General features: G+C 34.2%; 1 protein-coding gene across 2 annotated transcripts; it reads left to right on the top strand.

Annotated features, from left to right (window-relative positions):
- The first annotated feature begins 2449 nt into the window (after nucleotides 1-2449).
- LOC122042423 (phosphoenolpyruvate/phosphate translocator 2, chloroplastic-like) lies at nucleotides 2450-8508 on the top strand. Of its 2 annotated transcripts, XM_042602540.1 has the most exons (9): nucleotides 2453-2995; nucleotides 6532-6654; nucleotides 6723-6875; nucleotides 7073-7158; nucleotides 7311-7395; nucleotides 7477-7596; nucleotides 7743-7811; nucleotides 8023-8152; nucleotides 8251-8508. In XM_042602540.1, the coding sequence occupies exons 1-9, from the start codon at nucleotides 2621-2623 to the stop codon at nucleotides 8319-8321; spliced, it is 1212 nt and encodes a 403-aa protein (XP_042458474.1). In that variant the 5' UTR covers nucleotides 2453-2620; the 3' UTR covers nucleotides 8322-8508. The 2 variants fall into 2 exon arrangements, with proteins under 2 accessions (XP_042458473.1, XP_042458474.1); XM_042602539.1 differs by having other exon boundaries at nucleotides 2450-2995; nucleotides 7311-7596.
- The last annotated feature ends 2945 nt before the right edge of the window (nucleotides 8509-11453 follow it).

Below are 11453 nucleotides of genomic sequence, written 5' to 3'. Positions count from 1 at the left end.
ATTTCTCCAATAATTTTTCCCTTCATGGTGGATTATAAAAAGGAAATTTTATAATTTAAAATCTTTCTTTTAAACATGTCCCTTTCAATATACAAATAAGGAAAGATATCAAATCTTTTCTTAATCTTTTGTAGAAACTTTATAAAAGAAATATTTAATTTTTAAACTCTCTTTTAAATAATGAACATGGTTTAAAAAAGAAAGTTTTATCAAAAATAAAATCTACCTTTCAATCTACAAATAAGAAACGATTTCAAATCTTTTCTTAATCCTTTCTAGAAAGTTATAAAAGGAAATATTTAAATTTTAAACTCTCTTTTAAAACCATGATATCCACATAAGAAATAATTTTAATAAAAATCTCTTTTTATTTTCTATGTGGTCGGCCACTTATCTTGGCTCTATCCTTGGGTCTTGGCCGACCCTAGCTTGAGTTCCAAGCTAGCTTGGCCGGCCCCCTTGGGTTGGGTAAGAAGTGAGTATGTGGTGGATATAAATCTCTATATACAAGATGCTATGATAGGGACCGAGAGGAGGAATTGGTTTTGGTCTCCCGATGAAACTAAGCTTCTCGTGTTCGCCCCGAACACACAACTTAATTTCATCAATAATAATTCATACCACTAAAGAATTATTATTGAACTACCGCATCAATCCCAAATTACATTTTGGGTTCCTTCTTATTATGAGTGTGTTAGTCTCCCTGTTTTTAAGATGTCGAATGTCCACGAATTAAATGAGTTACTGACAACTCACTTAATTAATATCTTAGTCCAAGAGTAGTACCACTCAACCTCATCATCATGTCGGACTAAGTCCACCTGCAGGGTTTGACATGACAATCCTTATGAGCTCCTCTTGGGGACATTATCAACCTATATTACTAGGACATAGTTTCCTTCTATAATCAACAACACACACTATAAGCAATATCATTTCCCAACTTATCGGACTTATTGATTTATCGAGCTAAATCTCACTCATTAATAAGTCAAAGAAATAAATACTAAATATATGTGTTTGTTATTATATTAGTATTAAGAGCACACACTTCCATAATAACTAAGATCTAGTTCTTTTACCAAGTCAGTATAAAAAGAACTTACCTAAAATGGTCCTACTCAATACACTTAGAGTATACTCGTGTAATTTATTAGTCAAGATAAACTAATACCTAATTACACTACGACTATTCCAATTGTTTGTTCCTTTCCATCTTAGTCGTGAGCAACTGTTTATAATTTATAAAGAACTGATAACATGATCTTCTATGTGTGACACCACACACCATGTTATCTACAATATAAATTAATTGAACAGCCACACTTTACAAATAAATGTAGATATTTGACCATGATTCTTTATTTCTAAATAAATATTTATACAAAAGTTAGGCTTTTAGTATACACTCTAACACTATTGATTTTTTAACTATTGATTTTTTTAAAAAAATACCGATAAATAAATATAAAAAATTAAGTTGGTGGAAAACTAAAAGAAGAAAATTCTAAAAAAACGGATGAGTCTTTAAAATTTTAATATTAGAATTTTTTTTAAAGGTGGTGTATCCTATTATTATGTAAAATGCCCAATATGTTTTTTAAAAAATATTATAATATATCTTGAGAATCAATTAAATTTTGATAAAAAAATTCATTAAATGCTAAAATAAAAATTATCGTAATAGAATTAGAAATACTAAATGCACTTGTAATATTACAGGCCAAGTAAGGTTCTAAAGAGTTTATTTGATAAACTAAATGAGCTAAATCAAATAATTATTCAAGTTTTATTTAAATTTTTTTAAAGAGACTAAGATTAGTTGATTTAGAAATTATCTCGCTATAAATTTAAGTTTATTTAATCGTTTGAAATTTTTATATTTTAAATTTGATTTTATTGATAAATATAATTTATAAATTTATTTATATATAAATATTATTTATGAATAATTCATAATTTTTATTTTTGAATATTAGAGTTGAACATCTTTATTTATTTAGTTTAACGATTTATTTAAATTTATTTATTTAATAAATAAATTTATCTTTTGTATAAGTTCATTTAAAACTCGAATTCCGAGCATCAGAAAATAATATGAAGCTAATATTAAAATAAGATTGAATTTGACAATTAAACAACGCTTCAAAGGAATTTTTAGTCTGGTTAATAATTAGTTGGACACAATTTTTTAAATTATATCAGTTCTAATTAAAAAAATCATCATTTTTCTCTATTTCTTAAAAAATATTTTAATATTTAATTATTTTAAAAAAAATCATATATGAGTTTTTTTGGATTATTTTTTAAATCTTTTAAAAGGTCTAAAAGTATCTTAAAAAATTAGAGATCTGCATTGAAAAAAGATTTTTCTAAAAGTAACTTTTTATAACAAATGCCAAAATAAATAAAATAAAGTGGCGGAAATATCAAATAGTGTTGAGGACTATTTTTGGTCATTTCCTTGGAAACTCCGTCTCTACTTCGTGTATTCAAGTGCCCACACCCAACAACCGCGAGCTTGCTTCTCTCTTCTCCCTCTTCCTCCTGCTCCTCCGCCGCCGACGACCTTCTTCCAGTTCGCCACCCTTCTATAGTTACCGGGCCACCAGAACCAGCGATGCAGAGCGCCGTTCTCTCCCCCTCCTTCACTCCGCTCCTCCGCCCCAAACCCCACGATCCCCTCACCCGGAAACAAACCCTTCTCCGCCTCCGTCCCCTCTCCGCTGCCTCATCCTCCTTCGCCACCACTTCCGCCGCATCCTCCTTCCATGGCCTCCCGCCGCTCCGCTCTTTGGTCTCCCTTCCTTCCCTTTCAGATCGGAGGCGCGACGACGCCCTCGCGTGCCGAGCCACCGCTGTCCCCGAGAGCGCCTCGCCCGGCGATGGTGACGCTTCTTCCAAATCCGGTGGGATTCTGCAGACGCTGCAACTTGGCGCTCTGTTCGGCCTCTGGTATCTCTTCAACATCTATTTCAACATCTACAACAAGCAGGTACACTCCCCCTTTCTTATTTCTTCCTGTTTTCCTGTGCTTGCTTCATGTGATGCTGCCTCTGCCGATGATTGTGCTATAATAAAGCCTGTGTAAAACCTTTTCTGTGATCGTCAGATCCGTTTGCCAAGAGCTACATTTTAAATGATCCCAGAATCCTTATGTTTTATTTATTATACAGAAAAATGTTCGCCTTTTAGATCTCGGATCGGTAGTTTTGTACGTGCTAATTTCCTTTTTTCTGATTCCTTCAGCTTTTGGCCATATTCTTTTATGAGCAGCAACTGTTGTAGTGCTGATCCTTTTCTTTCAAGTCTTTTTTTACATTCCAAAAGATGCTCAAGTGAATCTGGCAAGCACAAGATAAAAGTTTTGGCTTTATTTATTTATTTATTTTTGTTTAATTTTGTTTTTACTACTTTTCTTTGGTAGATTTAGGTAAGCATTAATTTCATATGATCAATCGACATCTGATTTTTCTTATCGTAGTTAGCATTGATCCATCTATCATGGGTGAAAATGTCAACCTTCATACTATGGTTAAATCAACATGTTCCTTCCATACTGGAATACCTATCCTCAACAAGGTAGGAACTTGTGTTGGTGTTACCCTTTTATTATTATGCACTTAGGGACCTAATATTTACATGGCATAGGGTGTTAAGTTTAAAGATATAATAACAAATGTAGATACAAGTAGGGGACTTCCTAGAATGAGAAGGCCAAATAATTTCACCATTGAATTCTAGATGGTAGGATTATATCATGGTAGTCATCATGATATTGTCCCAACTCATCCAATCAACTTCTAGTGGGTTCTCTTGGGCAACATAGGAAGAACTGCAAGGAGCCTTACACTGGTGACAATTGCAAAAGCTCCCTTGCACTTCTTGACACATTGCCAGTGGTCTAGTGGCCATAACATTCACACTCTCTTGCACCATGCAACTGTCAACCTCCGGTTGCTTGTGCTGTTCACTTTGAACACCCATGGCACCGAGCAGCTTCAATGATGCCCGCTACATCTGGTCTATGTGTGAGAATCCACTGAGAAACACCACTTTCCCCATGATATGTGTGACATCAGTCCCCTTAGCACCACATGAAGTCAGACCCATCTGTTTTTGCTCATGTTTGAAAGAAACCAGAGAAAATACTCTATCAAGTCACTCACATTCTCCCATTCCTACTGGATCTCTCTTCTGTTAGTCCAACTCTAACTAGCAAGAACTGCATTGTTTTGGAACATAAATAATTGCCCTTTCTTTTGGCTTCAAGCATCATTCCTATTTGGTGAACCCTCCAAAGCTCCCTTTGATTTATAATGTCAAACTCATTAACTACTTTTCATTTGCCTCACCAATTCTCCAAGTCTTTTTGGATCCATAATGATCACCATAAAGAGACTTAATGGGAAGAATCCTTTGTGAACTGCAACCATTTAAGTTTGGTTCATGGACTAAGGTCAGCTATGAAACCTCATGATTGGTGTTGTCTGAATTTTTGAGTCCACTAGAGTTTAATGGGAATTAATTGATGCTTAATTGCTTGTTCTTATATGACACTCGATTAATCTTGGTCCCAACCTCATAAGCATCTTTTGTTGCCTTTACTACTACTATGAGACTTGGGTATGGGTTAGGGATACAACTTACAACCATTGAGATTATGACGTGATTGACAATCTCTTCTGACTGAGGCAATTTAGATTTTAGACTTTTGCTTTTGACTACTAAACATCTTCCAACTCACTGTTCAAATTCTGCAAGATTGTTCTGACAAACTCTTCCATCATGTTCCTTCACTTTATCCATACACAGTTAGAACCTTTGAGGACTGAGATCTTGTGAGAATATTTATAAGTGTCTGCTAATCCCAATAGGAAATGGCCAAGTTGGATTGTGATCAACATAATGATCTCATGCAAAGGAGTACAATTTGGAGCAACCTAAGGCTCTTGTTGACTAGAAAATTCTTTGAAAATTTTCTCCATTTTGTAGAAAGTAGAATTGAAATCTAAAAGAAATATTCAGAATTAACATTTTTAACACATTTGAATTTATAAAAGGTGAATCATGTGATTTATGCATGTTTTTATTTTTTTTAAATTTGGGAAGCACTCATAGATAGTAGTTGGAAAGGGCTTCTAGAGATTAAAGACATTTGGATCGCCAAGGATGAGCTTTGTCGTCTTGCCCCCTTCTTGAATAAATAAAGTACGATTCAACTGATCTAGCTAGAGAGGCACCTCTACCTCGCACCTTTGTGTTGCACCAATGTCAAACTTGATTTCTTAGTTCCATCTCCCCACTCAATAGAGTTGAGTTCTTCTTGGTGAGGGAGAATATTGCAAGAAGGAAATTAATTGGCGTTGCAAAGGAGATAAATGCAAAAATTAAATTGGAGATTAATTTAAGATTGACGCATTTGCAATAAAATAAAATAAACTAGAAAATGTTTGAGATTGGCATGTCCACAACAACTTTTAAATAAGATTTATGTTTGCTAATTTGGAAGCTTTTTCTGTTTTGGTAATATACAGGGAATAATTATAAGAATATGTGTTTACACATTTGTTGTTAAGTCGAATTTATAAAAGAAGTACAAAGTCCTATAATTTTTCATCTTTAAGTTAATACAACTTTCAGTTATGTTACTGTTTAAGAGATGCTCCTCTAGGTGAGGTTTGTGTCCTTGTTCATTCGTTGTGTTACATTACTTTGACTCATATCTTTGGGCCTCATGGGATTATTTTTGGAATGTCCTTAATATTTTTTTTTAGTGCATGATCATATGGGATATTTGTGGTGAATATATGGGAATTTAGAACTTGATATGGCTTTGGACTAGCACTGCCTCTCTATTCTAAAGTTTAAATTAGAGAAAACTAACAGTAGAGAACTGCTTTCGGCGGATAATTTTGGATGCAATCTGCTAAGCCTAACATTACATGTCAAAAGTATCTGATCATTTTATAGCAGCATATAAATCTGAACCAGATGAAAAATATTATGCAAGTCCACTTCATTGGGTTATGTTAAGACTAGGATTACTATGTTTTTGATTTGCTATCAAATGCATGAAATTGTTGATGCAATTTATACATAGCATGGATTTGACGTGATAATATTAAACTTTTCAAACGGTGAGTCAACTTCAGTTAAAAAGTGTGGAAACTATCTTATATTTTGCTTCACTCTTGGGTTATAACTATTAGTTATTGGATGATTGAATAAAACAACAATTGTTGATTGCATTATTTCAAATTTTGATAAATTAGAGTCTTCTAAATATCTAGTTTGTTGTGAACATAGTTGAGACACCACTTGTGCTCTAAATGATGATTTTTCTTTAAATAAATAAATTAAGAAAGAAAGTCGTTTTCTAATGCATATCTATAAGGTTATGTTTATGATGCTTTTTTTAAAAAAAAAGATAGAAAGAAATTTCTCTTATGCATGTCTATATGGTGATTTTATGTTTACTGTTATCTCATCTTCCATAAATGTCATGCTACTCACCTGTGTATGTCACAGGTTCTGAAGGTCTTTCCATTCCCACTTACTGTCACGACAGTTCAATTTGCTGTTGGAGCTACCCTTGTCTTGTTCATGTGGACCACTAATTTATACAAGCGTCCTAAGATTTCTGCTTCCCAGGTACTATTTTGTGAGATGCAAAATCTAGATCGATGACAACCTTTTATCTTACTATATATTCTCATCAGCTTGCTGCCATCTTACCATTGGCTGTGGTCCACACAATGGGCAACCTGTTTACAAATATGAGCCTTGGCAAGGTTGCTGTTTCATTCACACATACAATCAAAGCTATGGAGCCCTTTTTCTCAGTCCTTTTATCTGCCTTATTTCTAGGAGAGGTGATTCCTTTACTTCTCTTGAATCAGAATCTCATGTATTTGAGATAGGATAAAACAATTAGATTTACTTATGATTCAATCTTCTTCATGGTCGCCTATTGAAGCTAGCAGCAAACTTTTCTAATTTCTCTCAAATTTGGAACCTGTAGCTTTAATATATTTTATTTTGTTTTTTGTTTCTTAATTGATGTCTGCAGATGCCTACTATATGGGTTGTATTATCTCTTATGCCCATTGTTGGTGGTGTTGCTTTGGCCTCTCTTACTGAAGCTTCTTTTAACTGGTAGGGATTATGATTTTTACAGATATAGAACCTTGTAATGTTTGCATGAATCAGTTGCAGCTTTCCCTGTCCTTTTTTGTCTTCTCTTTTCTTTGAAAATATGCATACATCCATTGTTTTTCTTTGTACATAATCTCTTTGACTCTAATTAGGGCTGGATTCTGGAGCGCAATGGCTTCTAATGTAACCTTCCAATCTCGCAATGTGCTCAGCAAGAAAGTCATGGTTAAGAAAGAGGTAAAAAAAATTCTTGAGGATTTAACATTAATGATAATATTCTGGAAACAGGTTTTCATGCAATTTGTTTGTGCTCTGCAGGAATCATTGGATAACATAAATCTCTTCTCCATAATAACTGTCATGTCATTTTTCCTTCTTGCTCCTGCAACTTTGTTTGTGGAGGGCATCAAGGTTACCCCCACATATTTGTTGTCTGCTGTAAGTGTCTCGAAGATTTATCCTTTTATAGATTTAGCATTAAGATAATGTGAAGTTACATTCTGCTGCCTTACAAGTCAATCAACAATTGAATGACTTTTCCCAAATATCTAATGTTGTTATTCTTGTTTGGTTCAATATTTCAGGGTTTGGATCTTAATCAATTATATCTGAGATCACTTATTGCTGCAATGTGCTTCCATGCTTATCAGCAGGTATGATATTTTATATTCCTGCATACATATTAGAGCAAAGTCTTATCTAAGCGTTCGAAAGGTTATCATCTATGAAAACTGTAAACAAAAGAGTAATCAACATGTCACAAAGACAATATCCACACTAGCAGAAAATATTATGTATGAAATTGCTGTGTTGAAAAATATGTATATGTGAGGTCTAACTCATGTACTGAACCTGGTTTCTTAGGTTTCATATATGATACTCGCAAGAGTAACACCTGTAACCCACTCTGTTGGCAACTGTGTGAAGCGTGTTGTTGTCATCGTCACTTCCGTCCTTTTCTTCAGGACTCCGGTTTCACCCATCAATTCACTTGGTAAGACTTACATTGTCCATCTACCTAGCCAAAATGGTTGTGAAAACCCCGCCTTGTCTTCTTCCTGATTCCTTCATCAAAAAACTTGTCTATTTCAGGTACTGGGATCGCCCTTGCTGGAGTTTTCCTGTACTCAAGGGTGAAGAAAATCAAGCCTAAGACTGCGTGATTAGCTTATCTTCTCTTTGTTCTTGTTCATGGAAATCTAAACTCAATTTAGAGGATAAACTTTTTCTGTTCTCATTGATGCTGTGCTTCCCATTTGCTTCACAGCATATGGCTAAGTTTTGAATTCGAACGTATGTTTTCTTTCTTAATATTTGGAATTTGAAGCAAATATTTTTTGCGATCGAATATATTGTTTGTCTATTGGACTTGTTCCAATATTAAGCATGGAATTTCGATTAAGGATTAACTAAAAGGAGTACATCACCGTGTGGAGAAATTTGAGATCCATATTTCTCCTGCTCCTTGCAAACTCTACTAACCTACTAGCTCCCCTTGTCTTAGGTAAGCATTGTCGCAACATCTTGTGGATGTGTTTTTTAACTCATTCCTTAACTAGCACATCTATTGGTGGATAGTTTGAACCTCTTCAACTTTAATCTTTATTCAATTGACCATTACATTTATCTATTGTTTCTCAAAAAGGCACCATACGCGCACCCAAAATTATATTTTCTTATGTGGTAGATTTTTCATGGGGATCTCACAACAAGCATTTGTTTGAAAAGTTTATCACCATTCAAGGTTGAAATTTTGATCTTGAGATTTGATCGGACAAGTTCTCTCAACAAGCGGCACAGTTGTCAATGTGATTTTACAAGTGGCTTATATCTCAATGAACACCTTGATTAACTACAACTACTATCAAGTGAACCCACTATGAGTATTGAAATCTTTTGGTTTTTCTAGGAGGAGAAGTGGCCATATAAAATTTGAGCTACTTTTGACATGTTACATTGAAGGGAGATTTTTTATGCATATAAAAAAGGGAGAAGTGATGGGTTCAAGTTAAGAGCCTTCACTTTGGGGGAGAAGTGAATCGCCAAACGTATGTTAACCTTCTCTTTGAGAGGGGTGAAGAATCATCACTGTGTGATTCACAGGGCACTTTCACTTACTATCTATCGACAAGGGGAGAAGTGAATTGCAAGACATGAAAGTTGTTTTTCTATGACCTAACTTATAGGTTGTCAAATTTTAAGAGGGGAAGACTGTCAGAACAATCATGTCTTTAAGCACATGGTTTTAATATTTGAGTAAAGGTTTAACTTATGATTATAATGTGTGGTTTTAATATTTGAGTAAAGGTTTAACTTATGATTATAATATGATTACTTATATGGAGTCTCAATTGTGCGTGTGACTTTGATATTGCAAATGCAAGTAGATTGAAGATAAGATATTTGGTAAGTGGAGAATCAAGTAGTTTGAAAACATGGTAATTGGCAAGTAAAAGCCTTAAAGTAGATCGAGGATCGGATTCTTAGTAAGTGGAAGTCTATATTGGTTATGGATGAGATACTTAGCCAATGAAAATCCAAGTAGTCAAAAAATATATACTTGACAAGTGAAAGTTAAGATATGTCAAAGGCTAAATACTCGAGGGATTATATCTCAATAGGTCAAGAAGGATTAAATGTTTAATAAGATGAGGAAGTCAGGAAGGCAAGACCTCTTTGCATGGAAAATCCAAAAGTGAGGTTTCTTGGCCTATTAAATCCTTGGCACATGAAGTCCTGAAAGTGGATCATCTTGGTAGACAAGTAATTTTTGGTGAAGATTAAGAGATGAGTACATTTGTATAACAAATTATGGGTGAGATACGATACTTTAGTCGACTGAGGTTATTGTTGTAGTAAAAGATGATTATGTTTATCCCAAACGTATTTCATAATCTGTCTCCAAATTATGTGAAGGGAGGTAAATCACATAGTCAGTTTATAGCCGACCGCCAAGTGACGACTGAGGTTATTGTTGCAATGGAGTCTGATGTAATCAAATTAACAATCAACTAGAGGCATGAATGAATTGATTGATCGGGCGTTAAAAAGTAGAATGAGGGCTGAGGTAAAGTCTAATGGGTTTATATATAAATATGAGGCAAAAGAGCAATAAAAAGGCTAATCGTTTTCAACTCTTCTTTATGTTTAATTTTCATCTTATAAGAAGAGTGTGGAAGAAGTTTCTCTATCTCGGGAAAGTTTTGAAAATGTAAAAAAAAATAGTGGATTTTAAGGAAGGGCTCACTAATGAGTTGTAGACCATGGAGTAAAAACTAAGAGTATCACGTGAAATCCAAATGTTTGAATTGCTTGTTTTGCTTCTTTAATCGTGTTATGTTTATCCAATGCACACTAACTTGAAGTGTAGAATCAAACAAGTAATTAAATGAGTGATCAACTATTCACCCCTTAGCCTCACTAACAATCCAACTAAGTTTGTGTTGGGATGTATACTAAAAGCCTAGTTTTTTGTATGAACATAAGAATCACATTTGGTCAAATGTCTGCATTTATATTAAATACAGTTGTCCATTTAATTTATATTATAGATAACATGGTGTGTGGTGCCACACAGAAGATCATATTATCAATTCCTTATAAATTATAAATAGTAGCTCACAACCAAGATGGAATGGGACAAACCATTGTAGTGGTTGTAGTGTAATTTGGTATTAGTTTATTTTAACTATAAAATTATACTAGTGCACTATGTGTATGTTGAGCAGGACCATTTGAGGTTGTTCCTTTTATACTGGCTATAAAAAAAGAACAGGACCTCTGTTATTATGAAGTGCATACTCTTAATCATGATATAATAACAAGCACGTATACTTGATATTTATTTCTTTAATTTATCAAAGGGTGAGATATAGTTCATTAAATCAATAGGCCTGATAAGTTGGGAAATGATATTATTTATATGATGTGTTGTTGATTATAGAATGAAATTGTGTCTTAGTGATCTAGGTTGGTGATGTCCCCTTCAGGAGCTCATAAGGATTGACATATAAACCCTGCAAGTGGGCTTAGTCCGACATGACAATAAAGTTGAGTGGTACTACTCTTGGAGCTAAATATTAATTAAGTGAGTTGTCAGTAACTCATTTAATTAGTGGACATTCGATATCTTAAACACAGGGAGACTAATGCACTCATGATAGGAAGGAGCTCATATTGTAATATGGGATTGACGCGGTAGTGCAATAATAACTCTTTAGTGGTACGAGTTATTATTGATGAACTTGAGTTGGGTGTTCGGGGCGAACACAGGAAGCTCAAGCTCATCGGGAGAC

The sequence above is a fragment of the Zingiber officinale genome, chromosome 2A, assembly GCF_018446385.1.
Source record: "Zingiber officinale cultivar Zhangliang chromosome 2A, Zo_v1.1, whole genome shotgun sequence".
Lineage (NCBI taxonomy): Eukaryota > Viridiplantae > Streptophyta > Magnoliopsida > Zingiberales > Zingiberaceae > Zingiber > Zingiber officinale.
This window is presented reverse-complemented; position numbering and strand designations above follow the sequence as displayed.

What these genes read in the sequence shown, in the direction of transcription:
- LOC122042423 (XM_042602539.1), top strand. Translation starts at nt 2,621, where the DNA reads ATGCAGAGCGCCGTTCTCTCCCCCTCCTTCACTCCGCTCCTCCGCCCC. An exon ending in GCTTCCATGCTTATCAGCAG is followed by an intron (nt 7,812 to 8,022) that starts GTATGATATTTT and finishes CTGGTTTCTTAG; the next exon opens with GTTTCATATATGATACTCGC. An exon ending in TTCACCCATCAATTCACTTG is followed by an intron (nt 8,153 to 8,250) that starts GTAAGACTTACA and finishes TGTCTATTTCAG; the next exon opens with GTACTGGGATCGCCCTTGCT.